General features: G+C 39.5%; 1 protein-coding gene across 1 annotated transcript in view; it reads right to left on the minus strand.

The window, feature by feature from the left end:
• Positions 1–1,402: 1,402 nt before the first annotated feature.
• The window catches only part of DPY19L1 (dpy-19 like C-mannosyltransferase 1), a 52,309-nt gene continuing 33,700 nt past the window's right edge, over positions 1,403–20,011 (minus strand). Inside the window, exons 13-23 of the mRNA XM_074150560.1 lie at positions 18,742–18,801; positions 16,119–16,199; positions 15,214–15,315; positions 14,745–14,816; positions 12,590–12,639; positions 11,452–11,476; positions 9,642–9,761; positions 5,174–5,348; positions 4,083–4,182; positions 2,579–2,704; positions 1,403–1,559 (exon numbers count right to left, since the gene is read on the minus strand). Of these exons, the coding sequence (XP_074006661.1) occupies positions 1,403–1,559; positions 2,579–2,704; positions 4,083–4,182; positions 5,174–5,348; positions 9,642–9,761; positions 11,452–11,476; positions 12,590–12,639; positions 14,745–14,816; positions 15,214–15,315; positions 16,119–16,199; positions 18,742–18,801 (1,068 nt within the window). The remainder of the gene's footprint in view (positions 1,560–2,578; positions 2,705–4,082; positions 4,183–5,173; positions 5,349–9,641; positions 9,762–11,451; positions 11,477–12,589; positions 12,640–14,744; positions 14,817–15,213; positions 15,316–16,118; positions 16,200–18,741; positions 18,802–20,011) is intronic.

The following is a 20,011-nucleotide window of genomic DNA, read 5'->3' on the forward strand; positions in this document are numbered from 1 at the left end:
ATTGATACTCTTATAGGCATGATGGATGCTATTCCTATAGCACCTAATATCCTTAGATGCTATTAGGGCTAAAAAGACCAGTCTCATCAATAGACTGATGTTTGAACAAAAAAAAACAACCAACCAAACCAAGCCAAAACAAAAGCAGAACATGAATGATATACAGAGAAACATTAAGACTTTAGAAGCCTCGTATTGTAGAATCACAATTACTGTGATACTTCCCAATGGCAACAAACATCCAAAAATTCTATCAAGTCAGTTAAACGACTAAAGGGTGTCCTTGCGCTGGGTATCATGGGAAGCGAAACCTCTAAATTCTTTATTACCTACAATATTGGTGTGACACCAAGATGATCAACAAATTGCAGAACCAGTCTAATACTGTTGGAGCAACTACACCCACATAACTGACTCTACCATTTTGACAATAAGGTTAAATTTCCTTTTGCTTTAATGCTGATGAGAAAATCCAGGCAGCATCTAATAATACATGGGGGAAAAAAAAAAGAGGGCATAAATTTTGAAAGTAATTTCTTATCAAGTTAGGCGCTGAAGATCTAGTTAAGGCAGTGAAGGATTTACTTTAGTATCTTTCTAAGGCTATGACATATTTTTCCTGAATAAAGCATTTTCCCTTAAAAATTTCATGTATGTTATGCCAGCTTATTCTGAATGCATAAGAATGCTAAAAATCCTCGGACGCTGAGAAGTTAAACTATTGCTCACTGCAAATATTACCCATATTAGTCTTCTTTTTTTAATAAGATTCCAAGAACATGCACCTAAATAATGAAGTTTCAAGTTTGCCTACAAACTCCATTTCCAAAGCGAGCTTAAAAAGCATGTCTGAAGTCATCCAAAATGATGAATGTTCTTAATCCTCTCAAAGACAAAAAAAAAATGCATTTCTCTCCAATATGACTAGTGAAAGAGAACTTCTAGTATCGCCTTGTCCAGGAGGGAGCTGGGTAATGAAAGCAAGACGAGAAATGCGATGCCAGACTCTATAGCACCATTCCTCCGTCGCTGGCTGCGAGCACCAAAGCTTGAAACAAACTCGCTTTGCTAAGACATTCTGACAGTCCCATTTCACAACATCGTTGGTTTTGAGAACGGAGTTACTTCCTGTAGCTACTTTTAACTCTTTTGGGATCAACGTTAAATAAAATGTGCAAACATATAACCATTTGCATAGCAAATCTCAAGGGCCTGACCCTGAAATAGAAATCCAAACTGTTAGGTTTAAGATATTTCTATAATCAGAATTCACTTAAAATGGTAAAAAATAAAATACACATTTTTCCATTTTAAGCCTAGTAGAAAAGGTATTTCTGACTTAGAATTCTTATAGTTACTAGTTTAAAAAGTTGAAAGACTGATGGTTCTTTGCATTGAAATGCTATTCCTTTGGAATCTTCAAGATTCTGTAATTGCTATTTTCAAATACTGTGATGAAATATGGCCGGGAATCCTGGCTCATAAGGGTACATAAAGGAATTCTGCCACTATTAGCAGGATCTTCAACATCCCAAATTTCAGGCATACTGCAACCAGGCCTAGAAAACAGGAATAAGAAAAGAGAAACGAAGAAATGCCATCAAAAACCATGCAGCCTCCTGAACTCAGTTTTATAAACCCCCCTCACGAATACTTGATCGTGCCAGCTAGATTTTTTCCAGTTTGTCTTTACATTAGACATTCTTATCAGATCACAAAAATCAATAAATATAGTAGTAATAAGGACCGAGAACGTGTAAAATGTGTCTGCTTGTGTGGTTACATAATTAATAAGAATGAATTTGGAGGGGGAAGCATTACAAACTAACTCAAATTAGACAATACGCATCACCAGGGACCCTTAAACGGAGGATGATGTTCACACTCCTAATGTTTCTAAAGAAAACTCAGGAAATAAAACAGCTTTTTAAGAAAAAAAAAAAAAAAAAACCAAACCAAAAAGTACTAGCTCCTTGCTTTTTTATTAAGGTATGTAACCAACACCAATTCCCTGTAGAGTTATCTTTCAAAGTTAGAATTAATGAGACTTTCCTAATTTTGTCAAAGATAATAGCAGAGAAATAGAACAGATTAATGTCATTTTATTCTAAATAAATAAGACAAAAATATAAAGAAATATTAGAAAAGAAAATAAAACATCCGAACTAATCACGTTCTAAAGGCCAAAAAGAGGAGAAAAAAAAGGAAAAAAGCATAGGATAATATTTTGGTGCTCAAACTACCTTTTACTCTGCATCTTTTACTCATACGAGGCTTTCATTATACAAACACATCTGTTCTTGCCACCACAAAATAATTCCTTGTTTCCTTTGTGAATCTCTTCTGTATTTTAGAGGGAGGTTTAAAAATACACACAACAACAGCTTCTCAGGTGCACACAAAGACCATAAGGTTGCTAATGCGGGTAAAGAGAATTATACTTATTAATATCTGGAGATGCTGGACAAAAATGTATTTTGGACACTTCTAATAAAGCCCAGATCAACATTTCAAAACTACTACTTGATAGAATTACAGATTTGAGCTCATTCTTGTGAGAAGGACAGAGACGACTCACTTTTTTCTGCTGACGCACAATGACTCTTCCAGAATGTAGTAATTCACTCCTAGTTTTATCAGTTCTCTTTTTACTTCTTTTGCAGGTTTTCGACTGTACATGGAATACACTACTTTAGTTCTGGCCCTTCAAAAAGAGAAATATAAAAGTTAGCCAGCGACAAGCTTGAAAATGTAAGCTTTACCTTTGGACTGGACAGGAAGGTTTTTTATTTCACGAGACAACGAGGCTAAGCCAAAGTTTAAATTAATAGTGCCATTTGCTTTAATGCGACTGTTTCTTCACAAATATAATGATTCCAAAACCAATGTACGCAGCCCTTTGATTTCTCTGTAGCAGGAGACAACTTTGTAAGAAAATCCGTGGTTACCGTGAACAGAAAGTATAAAGACGTCAAAGCAACGCGATTCAATTCACCGTGTGATAGCCGAGGATAGAAATGACCTTGCTTGGCCTGGAGGAGATCAGCAGAAAACATCTGCCCAGTCTTTCTGCAAAAGGTCACACTCATTGCCCTTGTTTGGCCTTTTTTTAAATGCAGAGTGCAAGACCTGATGTCTGCCAATGCTGAATCAAGCAAAATCATCACTTGTAAACCACGATCCTGTTTGTATTCCCCAGTAATATCCTCCTTTGATTGTGGTTAAATCCTATTCATTTTCTGAGACTGTATCCTCTTCCAGCTTATTTTCCCCAAACATGCCCTGTCCTCTATTTCTGTAGTTAGAATAGGAATAGAACAGAGTATTTCAGGTGGAAGGGACCTACAATAATCATCTAGCCCAACTGCTTGTCCGATTCAGGGCTGACCAAAAAAGTTAAAGCCAGTTAATGCCAGACAAAGAACATACGGACATAAGGCATGTAAAACAAATCTCCTCCTTTTCTCCTTTATCGCTCTCTGTCTTGGTGTTTTCTCATTGTTTCTTTTTAAACCAGTTTTACCAAATTGCTAAAAAATGATGCTATGATATTAAAATTAAAAAATAAAAGTTCATGGCCTTTTCAGATAAATCAATTTCAACTTACAAAAATATCCTGATCTTAAAAATAAAAATGTAAAACCCTCAGTAATTCCCTTACAAAATTTCTGTTTTAAATAGTCTTAATATTTCAATAATTAGATAGATTATCACAACCACAGATAGCTAATGGGAATAACTATATTGGTTGTCTTGAGAAAAAAAAAAAAAATCAAGTCTGTCTAGTCATGTCAGGAATAACTACAATGAAGAAAGGATATAATACTACACATTAATTCCAATTCCATAATTATATTCTGATTTTTTTGTACGTAAGTTTGAAGCCCTGTCTATCCTACAGCATATCTTTTCTGATGAACATAAATCCTGAAGAAATACTGCACATATTTTCAATCTGACTAAAATAAGAAATCAAGTTCTATGGGGTTTTAACAAATTTTACAACATAACGTGTACTGTATATTATCAACATTAAGAGAATTAGTAACAAATAAAAATAAATCCTCAGCTTCGAAATTTACCTTAATCCTGCATCTTCATAGTGAGGATGATTTACAATAGGACGAAGCGTAGACAATTTAACACTTGCCATTGTAGGCATTGCTCCTGCAAAAACTGCATCTGAAACACGGAATGAATCACAGAACGGTTTGGGTTGGAAGGGACCTTAAAGACCATCGAGTTCCCACACCCCTGCTATGGGCAGGGACACCTCCCACCAGACCAGGTTGCTCAAAGCCCCATTGTTTGACCAAAGGCATGTTTGAAATGAAGACCCAAGCAGTAAAAGCAGAGAAGCAATCTTCAAACACCTAAACAGTAATCCTGCAGAAAAACATAAAGAGGGTAGAGTACTCCTCCTGACAAGGTCCCACATGGCACCAGCAAGAGATGCACAAAGAGATGCTCCAACAACAGATGCACCAACAAGGGATGCTCTATTTATTTTTTAGCCTTGAACTCAGCATTAAGTCATTAGATTACTAAACATCAAAGAATGGAGATTTAATATATCTTATTTTTCTTGCATGGGTAGAATAACATATTCATCATGACAAGCTTTTGTCACTTCTTACACCATTCTTACGTGAGCAATAAAATCTCAGTCCACATCGGCTAGAAAAGAATTTCCATGCTAAAAAGGCAACTACTTGGTTTCCTGGTTTTCTGACACTTTTACTCATTTTAGTAAAAGGATGAGTGCAAACACAACCCACACGCTTTGAATTCTCTTCTAGAAAAATGACGATCATGGACCCACAGCCAGGACCAGTGTCATTTAAGGAAAAAAAAAATAAAAAAAAAAATCTATTTTAAGTGGACTTTGCAAAAACGCTTTTGCTACAGAAATACTACACCAGTGGCTAGAACCTCCAGACTGGTAGCCTGGAGCCTAACAAATCAAGTTTTCAGTGGGATTTTTGTTGTTTTGTTTTTTTTTTTTCATTTGAGATATACTTGTCCATACACAAACTATGTCATTAAACCATCGCTTTAGGATAGTCCCAAGGCAAAGCCACCGATAGTAGCAATACCTCTGCAGTCATTCATACCAAGTGCTCTAGTTACATCTCACAGTAAATGAGGAATCATACGTTATTGAAGAGTTTACCTTGTCTGGTATTGACTTTTATCCACTCTAGAAGTTCCTCCTGTGGCAAATTGCTAAATTCTCCCATGATGTTCCACTGAGTTTGAAGATTTGCCGATCCCTCTATTGCCATCAATGCTAAAATAGCAAAGACCAATGTTTTGGGCTGGATTTTACAGAAGAGCCATCCAAACAACTGAAATGCAAGAATCAATTAATTTCTAGACAACAGTTCCATGATGTCACATGCAGCAGAATTAGTTTTTATTTCTCTAAGGAATCTAATATTTATTACAGCATGAAACATCTCTGCTATTGCTTTTCCACTAAACTTCAGTGAAACCTCTCAAGAAGTATTCATGTTTACTGAACGTAGGACATTATTGCGAGGCCCCATCTGGAGCACTGGGTCCAGTTCTGGGCTCCCCAGTTCAAGAAGGACAGGGAACTGCTGGAAAGGGGACAGCAGAGGGCTACAAAGATGATGAGGGGCCTGGAGCATCTCTCTCATGAGGAAAGGCTGAGGGACTTGGGGCTTTTTAGTCCGGAGAAGAGAAGACTGAGGGGGGATCTGATCAACACCTATAAATCCTTAAAGGGTGGGTGTCAGGAGAATGGGGCCAGTCTTTTTTCAGTGGTGCCCAGGGACAGGACAAGAGGGAACGAGCACAAACTGGAACATAACAAGTGCCATCTAAACCTGTTCCAGTGTCTCACCACCCTCACCGTAAAGAACAACTTTTTAGTCTCTAATCTAAATCTCCCCTCTTTCAATTTAAAACCACAACCCCTCGTCCTCATTTCTCCTCTTTGCATAATTCTGCCTCATTTGCTTCTCTTCCAGTTGTGACACAGGTGTCAGATGTTCCATAGATAGTAATTGCCTTCACCACGCAACCCTAATTCACCTTTAGGACAGGTACCAACCACAGATATTGTGGGAAAAACAATCTCTATCGGGCACAGCTCAAGTAGTTGAGTCACCATCTCTAGAGTTATTTAATAGATGTGTAGATGCAGTGCTTAGGGATTTCTTTTTATCATGGGCTGCATCAAGAAAAGTGTTGCCAGCAGGTCCAGGGAGGTGATTCTGCCCTTCTGCTCTGCTCTCATGAGACCCCACCTGGAGTACTGTGTCCAGCTCTGGAGTCCTCAGCACAGGAAGGACATGGACCTGTTGGAACAGGTCCAGAGGAGGCCACAAAGATGATCAGAGGGCTGGAGCACCTCCCCTATGAAGACAGGCTGAGAGAGTTGGGGTTGCTCAGCCTGGGGAAGAGAAGGCTCCGGGGAGACCTTATAATGGCCTTCCAGTACCTGAAGGGGGCTACAGGAGAGGTGTGGATGGACTCTTTACCAGGGAGTGGAGCAATAGGACAAGGGCTAATGGCTTTAAATTGAAAGAGGGGAGATTTAGATGAGATATTAGGAAGAAATTCTTTGCTGTGAGGGTGGTGAGACACTGGAACAGGTTGCCCAGAGAAGCTGTGGATGCCACATCCCTGGAGGAGTTGAAGACCAGGCTGGATGGGTCTTTGAGCAACCTGGTCTGGTGGGAGGTGTCCCTGCCCATGGCAGGGGAGTTAGAACTGGATGATCTTGAAGGTCCCTTCCAACTCTAACCATTCTGTGATTCTATGACATGGTTTAGTAGTGGACTTGACAGTGCTAGGTTAACAGTTAGACTCTATGATCTTAAAGGTCTTTTCCAACCTAACCAATTCTATGATTGTAGTCTGTATCATACTGCATATGCACAAGGCAGACAGAAAGAAGCTGTACATACATTGCCAGTTCCGGCACTCCAGATTTTGAGTACTGAACTTTGTAACATTATTCTTGTCTTTCTTCAGTTTTCAAGAACAGCAAACCTAACAACTCAGTTTTTTTATTAAAATCCTAATTTTCTTCCCCAGCCATTGTTGGTTTCCCCACTCTAACAAACATTTTGTGCTCTTTTCTTTCTTCTGCAACAGTTCTTAGCACTGGATTCTCTTTCCCACTAATCCTCATGGTGATGTTCTCCATATCCACATTTTCACAAATCCCCCACCTCATCTTCCCAATTTGTGTTTTTTTCAGTAAGCCCAGATCACTATTAATCATAATCTTTCACTCTCTCAATGTGGGATACTTACTCTGTGTGACGTAAGTAATACTTTCTACACATTCACGGCATGGCTGTGGTTGGAAGGGACCTCTGAAGGTCATCTGGTCCAGCTCCCCTGCTCAAGCAGGGTGACCTAGAGCCAGTTGCCCAGGTCCATGTCCAGATGACTTTTGAATATCTCCAAGGATGGAGACTCCACAACCTCCCTGGACAACCTCTGCCAGCACTTGGTCACCCTCACAGTAAAAAAGTGTTTCCTGATGTTCAGAGGGAACCTCCTGGGTTTCTGTGTGTGCTCATTGCCTCTTGTCCTGTCACTGGGCACGAGTGAAAAAAGCCTGGCTCCATCCTCTTTACACTCTCCTTTCAGGTATTTGTACACAATTGATAAGATTCCCCTGAGCCTTCTCTTCTCAAAACTGCACAGTCCCAGCTCTCTCAGCCTTTCCTCACAGGACAGATGCTCCTTAAACAACTTCGTGGCCCTTTGCTGGACTCTCTCCAGTATGTCCATGCCTCTCTGGTACTGGTGAGCCCAGAACTTGACCCAGCGCTCCAGCTGTGGCCTCACCAATAATAAATAGCTGGGAAGGATCACCTCCTTCAACTCCTCCTGACGCAGCCCAGGATACTGTTGGCCTTCTTTGCAGCAAAGGTACATTGCTAACTCATGTGCAAATTGGTGTCCACCAGAACCTCAGGTCCTTTTCCGCAAAGCAGTTTTCCAACTGGTCATCTCCCAGCATCTACTGGTGCCTACAGTCATTCCTCCCCAGGTGCAGGAGTTTGTCAATTCCCTTTGTTGAACTGCATGAAGTTCCTGTCAGCTCATTTCTCCAGCCTGTTGAGGTCCTTCTGGATGACAGCACACCCATCTGGTGTACCACCCACTCCTCCCAGTTCTGTAGCATCAGCAAACTCACTGAGGGTATACTCTGCCCCATGACACTGTGATATACCCACCACACTCTGCCCCAATGTACTGGGCACTGGTGAGGCTCCACCTCGAGGGCTGTGTCCAGTTTTGGGCCCCTCACCACAAAAAAGACATTGAGGGGCTGGAGCGGGTCTAGAGAAGGGCAACGGAGCTGGTGAGGGGTCTGGAGAACAAGTCTTGTGAGGAGAGGCTGAGGGAGCTGGGGGTGTTCAGCCTGGAGAAAAGGAGGCTGAGGGGAGACCTTCTCGCTCTCTCCAACTCCCTGAAAGGAGGGTGTAGCCAGGGGGGGGTCGGTCTCCGCTCCCAAGGAACAGGCCATGGGACAAGAGGAAATGGCCTCGAGTTGCACCAGGGGAGATTCAGGTTGGATATTAGGAAAAATGTTTCCCCGGAAAGGGTTATTGCACCTTGGACTGGGCTGCCCAGGGCAGTGGTTGAGGCCCCATCCCTGGAGGGATTGAAAAGCCGGGTTGACATAGTGCTTAGAGACATGGTTTAGTGATGGTTTTGATCAGAGTTCGGTTGATGGTTGGACTCGATGATCTGAAAGGTCCCTTCCAACCTGGACAATTCTATGATTCGCCAGATCATTAACAACGATGTAGAACAGAACCAGTACTGACCCCTGGGGTGTATCGCTAGTTACTGGCCTTCAATCAGACTTTGTACCACTGATCACCCCTCTCTCTGGTCCCAGCCATTCAGCCAGTTTTCAATCTACCTCCCCATCTGCTTCCCAGACAAAGGACTGCTTGCCCCACTTTTGCTGCAACTGCAAAAGCTTCTAAAACAGCTATTTAGATACAGGTTTAATCTAGTTCACAATAACACAGATACTAAAACACCGAAAGCCAATTCTAAGATCTTTTAGATCTGGAGAAAAATCTAGTAACATTTTATGTTATGGATGATTTCAAGCTAGGAAAATTAAATCCGAGTTAGGCATTTGACTTTTGATTTTTAAGGCTGAAATGCTTTCAACACACAAGACTTCAAAACCATACTTCTGGAAAGACTTAAACACACACAAAAAAAATATGCAAGGCAGTAAACTCTAGAGAGCTGTGAAAACACAGTGTAAACAAAGTCAAACACTGTTTGGATAAAATTATTAGTCAGTAAAAAACATGCAATGGCACCAAAGTGTGTAAATACAGTGAAATCCAGTGCATGTCTCCCTGTGCTCAAGCTCAATATACAGCATATTGACTCATGTAATAATGCCATTGGACAAGTCCCATAAAACAAGACATTTGCTTTATTTGAGGAGAGGGGAAAATAGAACTTGTATAATCATCTTTTTCGACAGGCAATATAATCTGGTTTATTTTTAACTGGTACACTCAGATTTAGAAATTAGACACAAGAAATGTGCTTCAGGATGAATATCTGGGTAATACTGTAAGTATTGAGATAGCTACAGGATTAAAAAAAGAACTTACCTGTTTTGAACACACCAAGGAAGCCATAACACATAGATGAGGCGTCAGAAATAGTTTTAGTCTCATGATTAAGATCGCTAGGACGCTGTACGCCAACAGCTGCAACGCATGGTACACCAGCTGCAGAAACAAACAAAACCACAAAAGCATAGTATTTGCATACTTCTCATTTGTGTCTTAAACACACAACTTCATTTTCAGTATAGCTTAAATGAGGAGCTTGTCTGAAAAAGCATCAAAGTAAAGATCTTTGCATTTCAGACAGTGATAAGGATTTTCTGTCATCTTTTTTCTAAAGCATGTGTAGAACGCTAGGGTATGGAACAACAGGAAGGATAAACATTAATAACAAACCCAAAAGGAGCTGGAGAAATGGCTAGCCATGATCCCGAAATAGAAACAGGGAATAACATATGTAAAGTTTCTTGTATAACCTCTTTATAGAAGGGAGGAGACCTTGTTATTTAACACCTAAAATACCTAAGTATGAAATGAAAGCAGCACATAAATTCATCCTTGGTACTCACACAACCACAGGCAGCTTCCTTTAATATTCTCAAAAAAGGTTAAAAAGCAGAGATGTCACTCACCACTCCTAATATTGAATCTATGGAACTCTGTGCTCTTGTGGCCAAGAAGGCCAATGGCAACCTGGGGGGCATCAGGAAGAGTGTGACCAGCAGGTCGAGGGAGGTCATCCTGTCCCTCTACTCTGCCCTGGGGAGGCCCCATCTGGAGCACTGGGTCCAGTTCTGGGCTCCCCAGTTCAAGAAGGACAGGGAACTGCTGGAGAGGGTCCAGCAGAGGGCTACAAAGATGATGAGGGGCCTGGAGCATCTCTCTCATGAGGAAAGGCTGAGGGACTTGGGGCTTTTTAGTCTGGAGAAGAGAAGGCTGAGGCGGGATCTGATCAACGCCTATAAATACTTCAAGGGTGGGTGTCAGGAGGATGGGGCCAGTCTTTTTTCAGTGGTGCCCAGGGACAGGACAAGAGGGAACAGGCACAAACTGGAACATAAGAAGTTCCATCCAAACATGAGGAGGAACTTCTTCACTTTGAGGGTGGCAGAGCCCTGGAAGAGGCTGCCCAGAGAGGTGGTGGAGTCTCCTTCTCTGGAGACATTCAAACCCCACCTGGACACATTCCTGTGGGACCTGCTCTGGGTGGACCTGCTCTGGCAGGGGGTTGGACTAGATGATCTCCAGAGGTCTCTTCCCACCCCGTAGCATTCTGTGATTCGCTGAAATCACACAGGCATTTTTCACAACCAGCGCAATCTGATTGTCACATTTTGAATGGTATGAGCACAAACCCCAAATAAACTGCTCTTGAGGAAGTTTTGCAATGCCCTTGCTGACTTAATTGCAAATAAAGAAATCCCGTAAGAAAGCTGCCGTTCCATTATATTTTTCACATAATTTTATTAAAAGAACCAAACGCAGAATTATTTTCATCATATTTCAAATCAGAGTTTTAACACTATCTGCCGTGTGAAGCCCCAGTAAAGGAACCAACCTCCTTCTCAGCCTTTACAGGGAAAATGCAAAGTCCAGCATCATTTCAGAGTCTTTCTGTACTGCTACAGCTAAAGCCCAAAAGACTCCTCTCTCGCACTGCCACCCCACCATTAGCTAGTGTTTTTTTCTGTTCAACATTCCAGAGTTATTTTGGTGATGTACTGGACCCAATTTAAGACAAGGGAACAAAAAATGCAAACACTTCCCTTCAAATAAACCATTGCAACCTGTATTTCAATATTGAGTGTCCGCGTTAACATACAAATAACACTGTGCAGAAAAAGAATCTTACCTCCCCGTGGTTAAAACGTTCCTCTCTAAATTAAAAACAACAACAAAAAAAAATCACATTATTTATGTACTACAGAAGCACCGGTTTTACTTTGAAGTCATCTCTACTGGCTCTAGACAACTGAACTAATCCAGTAAGCATGAGTCAGTGCCTGCAGAGATTTATTTTTTTTTCCCCTCTCCGTAACAAGGTTTGGAATATATTGCTAATTAGTAACTCTCCTCCTCACTCCCTGTATGTATTTGGAAAGCTGAAAAATAATTTTAGCAGGTTTTAAATTATTTCCAGGAATTATTTCGTATCTAGAACAGCTTATTTAGAGAATGAAACTTTAGTAACATAAAACAGGCACAGGGCTGGTACCAAAAAGAGAGCCTGTCGCTTACTCAGGTACTACACAGATTGGTTTGGGGTTCTCAGAAGGAAATATAAATGTGAAGGAAGTCAAAATCATGTATACTTGCTGCTGTCCAAAAACATCTGCGAAGACAGGATGCTGAATCCTGCGCACATCTATTGAAATTTTGATTTTGACTACGGAAAGCAGGGATCACTGAAATGATTAGTGATAAATTGGAAAAAAAAAATAAATCGGGAAGTAAAAAGCTATGTCAGAGAAATTACAAGATTCAATTGGACAAATTGACTGCTCTTGAGCACTGCAGCAGTAAGTGATGCCAAACAGCTGTGGCAGAGCAGGAATTACAGATATTTAGAAAATGAAATCAATACAGTTGGGATCCCTTCCTAAAGATTAAACTCGGGTATCTTTGTAACCTGGAAAAAACAACGGGGAGGAAAGAATTTGCATTCGCTATTTATAAGAGAAAAGTGAACAGGCACATAAATAAATATTGGTTCAGGAACTGAGCAGAAGAACAAGTGTTTAAATAGAAAATTTGGGAGTAAGAGAGTTAAGATGTCTAAAACTAAGTTCAATAGCTAAACTTAGTTTTCGACATCCTATAAAAATACCACATATAGTATATCCAAGCCATTCAGTTACTGAACTATAGATAATTTACCCTTCAAAAAGGACCAAATAATTTAGAATTCTGAATTATCAAGCATATAGCAAACCTAATAAACTTCTAGCAGAAAATTCAGTTCTACATTAAAAAAAGACAACAATGTTTACCTTTCACATTGGCCTGCCTTAGATAAGGCCCACATAAGATATTTAATTGCCTGAAGAAAACAAGAGCCAACAAAAAGTATGAATAAACTTTCAAAAGCATTCTAAAGCATTTTCAACATTTGTTAAATTAAATTACACCTGGTTAATCTCATTTAGAGAGATAAAGATATGCAATGTTTTAGATAAAAAATTCTTTTTGAGGATGTTTAATTAGCCACGCAGTTAGCAGTTATCCCATCTGTTCCCGTGTAAACTGTAAGCTCTTTTAACACAAAATATACATAATCAAATCTGCAAAAACAGTTACAAACTTCAGTTACAGCGCTCGTCAGCTAAGGGACAGAAATTTTTTTTTTGCATTTAACAACAAAGCAAGTTTTACCACTAACTCAGGGCCACGAAGATGCTCAGAGGGCTGGAGCACCTCTCCTATGAAGACAGGCTGAGAGAGTTGGGGTTGTTCAGCCTGGAGAAGAGAAGGCTCCGGGGAGACCTTATAACGGCCTTCCAGTACCTGAAGGGGCTACAGGAGAGATGGGGAGGGACTCTTTGTCAGGGAGTGGAGCAATAGGACGAGGGGTAATGGTTTTAAACTGAAAGAGGGGAGATTTAGATGAGATACTAGAAAGAAATTCTTTGCTGTGAGGGTGGTGAGACACTGGAACAGGTTGCCCAGAGAAGCTGCGGATGCCCCATCCCTGGAGGGGTTCAAGGCCAGGCTGGATGGGGCTTTGAGCAACCTGGTCTGCTGGGAGGTGTCCCTGCCCAGGGCAGGGGGGTTGGAACTGGATGATCTTTAAGGTCCCTTCCAACCCAAACCATTCTATGATTCTATGACTGGACTTTTAAGCAAATAATTTTTGAAAACTTGTATTTTATCTAAGTGTACTGGGTTTATGTGGTAAGGTTTTGGTAGCAAGGGGGCTGCAGGGGTGGCTTCTTTGAGAAGAGACCATGGGCTGCCCTTGTATCAGAAAGAGCCAGTTCCAGCCAGCTCCAAAACAGATCTACCACTGGCCAAAGCTGGTGCCATCATTGATGCTGGTGGTGCCTCTGTTGGTAACATGTTTAAAAAAAAGGTAACAAACCCTGTGCAGCAGCTTTAAGAGAGAGCAGTGAGTAAAATGGGAGAGAAACAACCCTGCAGACATCAAGGTCAGTGAAGGAAGCAGATCACCAGGAAAACCGTTTCCACTGAAAGGGCTATTGGACATTGGAATGGGCTGCCCAGGGAAATGGTTGAGGCACCATGCCTGGAGGTATTCAAAAGCCGAGTTGACATAGTGCTTAGAGACATGGTTTAGTGATAGGTTGTTTTTTCTTTGTTTTTTTTTTTGTCAGAGTTAGGTTGATAGTTGGACTAGATGATCTTAAAGGCCCCTTCCAACCTAGACAATTCTATGAGGTGCTCCTGGTGCCAGGGCAGAGACTCTGCTGCAGCTTGTGAAGACCATCACATGTAGGCTTCATGATGTAGGTTTTCTCCCTACAGCCCATGGAGGACCATGGCGGAGCAGATATCCACCCCGCAGCCTGTGGAGGACCATGGCGGAGCAGATATCCACCCCGCAGCCTGTGGAGGACCACGGCGGAACAGGTGGACATGCCCTGAAGGAAGCTGCAACTCATGGAGAGCCCACACCGGACCAAGCTCCTGGCAGGAACTGCAGTTCGTGGAGAGAAGTCCACACAGGAGCAGATTTTCTGGCAGGAGCTACAACCCTGAAGGACTGTACCCTGTGGAAAGTACCCACGCTGGAACAGTTCTTAAGGAACTGCAGTCTGTGGGCCCTAGGGACCCATTGAGCCTGGAAAGAAGGGGGTGGGAATGAGGGGAAGGTGTTTTTAGTTTTCTTTTTGTTTCTCACAATCCTACTCTATTTTTGACAATAAATTAATCTACCCCAATTCAACTCTGTTTTGCACATGACAGTAAAATTGGTGAGTGATCTCTCTGTCCCTGTCTTGACCCATTTTTACCCTCCCTGTCCTGCTGAGGACAGGGAAGGAGAGCACAGCTTGGTGGGCACCTGACAGCCAGCCAAGGTTAACCCATCACACTAACTTCTTCCCATCTTAAAATAAACAGCGATCCCTTCAAAAAACCTAAAAAGTAAATTCAAGGTAAAGGTGCCTCACTAAATCAATCACTTACCCTTTTGATGATTACCCCAAAAACCACCAGAACAACTGGCAATAGCAGAGTCTTTGTGTATCTTACTGGAGTCTACAATGCAAATAAACCGCATTAATTGCTTTCCATTCACCTATAATTACTTCAATAGTCATTTTAAAAAAACAATACAATAAGTTCTTCCTCGAGTCAAACGTAAATTTAGATCATTCAACAAGAACAAAGCAAGCTTAAAGAAACTCAAATTTAAACTCCACCAAGCTATCACACAAGAGGTCATAATATTGAGGTCATTAGTAAGTTATTTTCATTTCTTTGGCAAGAACTCAGTTAAATTCAGCTTAAGTTCATTAATATCTCTAACTTCACAACTGAGCACCAAGAACTAATAATGGCAGTAGGAGATTACGGCTCTCAGATGTTTTAAGTTATAAATTCAGATAAAACTAAAATCTCCCTCTTCCATAATCACCCATTTTGATCAAATTACCTCTTTTTCCATGAAGTCAAACTCTGCAGCACAGGTATACATTAATGTATCAAAATCCTTGTAGCCAATAAATTTAGATTTTAGTATATTTCCTATATGAGCCTGGTAGGATATACAGAAAAAAAAGAAAAAAGCTGTAGTAAGCCAAACTGTTCTGTTTTCCACAACAAAGTAGTTTAAATGTATATGAGAAATACTTTTAATTAGAAGAAGTTTATACCACTTACAATATCATTATAAGAGCACCAAAAACATATTTCTGGTCTATTAAATGGCATCTTTGAGTGTAAGACAAATTGGACTTCGTTAACTAAAGAGCAGAAAGCAGCAGGTAAAGGGCGTTACCATTGCAAATGGGTTCAAGAGCCTAGTTTTGCATACTCGTATTTTAAGATATAAGCTTCCCGTCGGTTGCCCCTCGATGCATATCTGCAGATAGGTTTAGGTTTTTAACAGTAGAATCTGACAATCAAGGGGCTGAAGGGAAGTGAGGAGTCCTAGTTACAACCAGCCTTTCTGAACTGTCTTAAAAACCAGCTTCAGAGGAAGGCGAACTAAGAACTCGCGTAGGTAAGGAATATACTAAGGAAATAGTAAGGAAAATATGTTGGTAGAATATATCCAAAATAAACAAAGATCTATAAATCCACACTTAAACAAACACACAGAACATTTACTAACTCAATAGTAAAAACATTTGTCTTTTCACGCATTTCAGCAATAACACCTCAAAGTGATAATACATAATGAATGAGAAAGCAAGTATGCAATCCCTCCGCCATCGCTGCAAAACGAGTCTTGGAATTTTAGGGAAGTATGTCAGTAAGGTGCCAAAATTAAAATATTAAGAATTAAGAAAAATTTTTTGAAAGACCCCACCCAGATGCTCAGACAAAAGAACTTACATCATCAGCTATTCCAAACGCTAAGGAAGTTAGGTATTTCAAGGTGACTGTCCCAAATAACCAGGCACATCCTTCAATGACCTTAAATAAATACATTCAGAAATAAATAAATAATTTGTCAACAACCCTTTTTTTTTTTTTTAAAAGGCTTATTAAATTTAGCTACTAGTTACAAACTCTCCTATGTTATCCCAAGTACCGTAATTTCTAACCAATCACACTTCCCCGATTTCGATAAACTGGGGTGTTTTAAGTTGTGGGATTTTTTTTTTTGTATTATCTGTTACTGCTGAAAAAAATACCGTGCAACTGATTTATATTACATGACATCATCGTAGCAGAGGAAGTACCAAAGTTAACTTTAACCAGGGGCAGCCTAATTTTCAATTCCATCTTTTTCGCATACACCAGTGTGTAGCAATTATTTCCCAATTTTTTGTGTATTTAATATTATCAGGTTGGACTACACTGGTAATTCAAATCTTTGGAGGAATCTGCTGATTTATAGTACCTTCTCAAGATAATATCAAGGTAGAAATTTAAGGAAATATAAAGAAGGTATTTACAATTACTACTTTTAGTTACATACCATGTTTATCCCTGTACCAGAAAAACTGAATTCTTGGCAATTGAGCTTAATCTGTCTAATTCTTCATAAAATCCGAACAACCTGGCTCAGTATCTAGTATCTGGAACTAGCAGCAGATGCTTTCGGAGAGAATATAAAAAAATACACTGATCTTTACCCTAATGAAACCAGGGCTTTTATGTGACGACTGCTTGCATTCAATCATCACATTTAATGGCTGCAAATGAACCCAACTACCTAGGAGGTACCTAATCCTTTTCGGAATGCCTCTATTTTTTATTTCTTTTTTACTTCCACAGTATCTTTCTTATGTCTTACAAGCTTATAGCTGCTAGCATGAGGGGCACTAAACAAACTGTAATTATACCCTAGTTCTATTCACTGGCTTTGTCATATTTACGTTTATTTTACAAGATGTAGAATTCAAACCTATTTTAAAATCTCAGCTATTCAGCAATTCTACATTAATTATTAAATTTCATACTCTCTCTACTTAAACTTGATGGTAGTACATTTTGGGGGGAAGGCAATCTAATTCCCTCCCCCCCTTTTCTTTTTTTAAAGCAAGACACATTGACTGAGACTGCGTGCATATATTTAGGATGCTAAATATGAGCTTAGAAAATAAAAAAAAAAACAATCTCCACTTTCTCTGCAGTTCTTTCGCCATGACTTCCCATCATGTATTTTCCTTTTTGATACCTGCTCAGTAATGAACTGATGTGTTCAAAGAACTTTTCATAAAAATACCAAGATTTCTCTGCTAAGTGGCAAGGACTTATTTAGGATAAATGATTTTATACACATAGTTATGGTGGTGACGGTCTTCTTTTGAAAATTTACCATTTAATCCCACCCGTTGTTTCTTACCTTCTAACATTCACACCTTATCCCATGGAGCTTATTTTCTCTTATAGTTACGGTTGGGTGTCTCCCCTAAAACGTTTCTGAAATTCCAGTGCATTACACTGAACCTCACACCCTTCTCTGCACCCTTCAAAGAAGTCATACATTTGGGAGGCGTGACTTCCTTTCACAGAGGCTGTATGGGACCTGTGTCGTTATATTGCATGTATATATAGCCTTAAGAACTTCATCATCGTCAAGTTTTTATTCTTTTACAAAAGTTAACCTTATTCATCTGATGTTCCACAAATGCCTGGAATCTCCTTTTGAAAAACTGACGTGGATTTGCCTACATCCCCATTTTCCCCAGTACCACAGCTAACTGCACTGGCAGGTTATACACGCACTACAATTTGTAATAAATATATATTTTAAATTCCTTTATAATAACTGTATGAATTCAATCCAGTTCTGCTAACAAGCTACCCCTCCTTTAACAAGAATGCCTGTCTCAAGCCAGGCATAGTTTTCGTAGACTCCCATTTCAGGTGTTTTTACAAGTTAATGTTAGGTCTTAAGCAGCAAGTTGCTTCTCACGTTTACTACAATGTTTTATTTTATTTGTCATATTTTTGAGGGTGCCCTCCATGTTTGGACATGACTTCTACTGCCCTCAAACCCCACCCACACACCTTACAGTGTTTTACTGTAACTCCTTTACTTATTTGTGTAATTATAAGTTGCTTACCGTTGGTATAAAAAAGACTAAAAAAATTATACAGGACACGTTTTAGTAAAAATCTAATGCAGCATCTTAATTTCCATGTCTCCAAACACTGTTAGCCTTTTACTTGCCTTTTCTAAATTGACCTTTATTTTAAAGGGATTTTCATCCAGAACTTAGACTTTTTGAACATGTTTAAATTGGTAATTTAAAATTAAACATGTTGCCATTTAAGGGCTATTTCAATTTTCTGATATAAATGTATGTTTATGCCCCTTTTCCTTCTTCAGTAATTTAAGATTAATTTCTCGGAATATGGACAATTTATTAAAGAGAGTAGTTCAGCTATATTTCTTGATTTTCAGCTATTAGAAACTGAACCAGAACTTATTTCTGTATTTCATTAAACCAAAAAAAAGACTCATAGTTCTCTTCTGAATTTCAAAATATGCAAAATTCCTTACCCATAGATAGACTTCTCTTCTGCTGCTTTTCAAGAGTTTTGGACTCAATTCAAGAATTCCCTAATAATAAAATGAATGCACATTTTCAGGTAACGTATTGCAACAGAGAAATATTCCAGTATCCTGGATGAGGGTTTTGGTAAGCACCTATTGTACCACACAGCTATTTAATAAAAAACCCTCCATAATTAATACAACCTGAAATACAAATTAATAGATAATATCGTGATTTCAACCCGCAACGGCAAAACATGCCAACATAAAAACTGCAGTTTATATACAATTAACGGAACCTTACTCTTCTCCTTAAACAAGTAAGATTCTGTATTACATAGTTCTAAGCTTCTTTAAATCAAAACCAATGGGAAACTGAATTATGTCTGCTTACACAAATGGCACCTGAAGCAATAAATACATTATTAGCAACATAACACAAACATTTTTCAAACAAGGCAACAGAAGACAGAAGGTGGGAGGAGTTACGGGTATTTTTCTCTTTCACATTATGGTCCTCGTTTTATGATAAAAGGAAAACTCACTTTAATTTGATGAACAAAGTAATTAAGAAAAACTGAGAATTCATTTAAAAGCTTTCAGAAACCCAGTCCATATGCGACACTAGGACTGAGGTCACTATAAGCACCCAAATAACAGACAAACGTTAAATATTTTTTCCAAAGCAGGAAGGAGGCAAGAAATTCAATGTACCTGTATTTACTATATAATTAAAAAAGCTGCTACAAGAAACTATAGTGGCTTTATAACAAGCAAACTACAGTACAGAAAATACCAGTAGCCAAGGCATCTTATTCTTAGCACGAGTGAGAGGTTATAAATCTTCTGCTGATGGACAAAAATATAAACAGAAGAAAAAAACCAAACCAATCCCTGAGCTCAGCCCAAGCTTTTAGGAGAGGCAAAAAGAGTCAGAAGTGGAGATGATTTGTAGTATGCTCAACTAGATCTGTTCACACAATCTCATCTCCAATTTCCGATGTACGTAATTCCCTTAAGAGAAACTCTACGAAATTGAAAGAGCTTGGGACTTGTTTTTCCTATTCAAGGAAAAATTAACATAGTGACTGATGAGATTATGAGTCTTCGGTGAATAATTTCACTAACGTGGCAGTATGACTCAGCAGGTTCAAATAGGCTAAAACCCTTGTTACGTAAGTTTTAGTCATTTGTTCTGCATTTGCAGTTTCACAATCAATAAAGAAGCATTTAAAACAAACTCCTCCTTGCTCAAGTTCTTGTTTTACAATTATTC

The sequence above is a fragment of the Numenius arquata genome, chromosome 7 (assembly GCF_964106895.1).
Source record: "Numenius arquata chromosome 7, bNumArq3.hap1.1, whole genome shotgun sequence".
Taxonomy (NCBI): Eukaryota; Metazoa; Chordata; class Aves; order Charadriiformes; family Scolopacidae; genus Numenius; species Numenius arquata.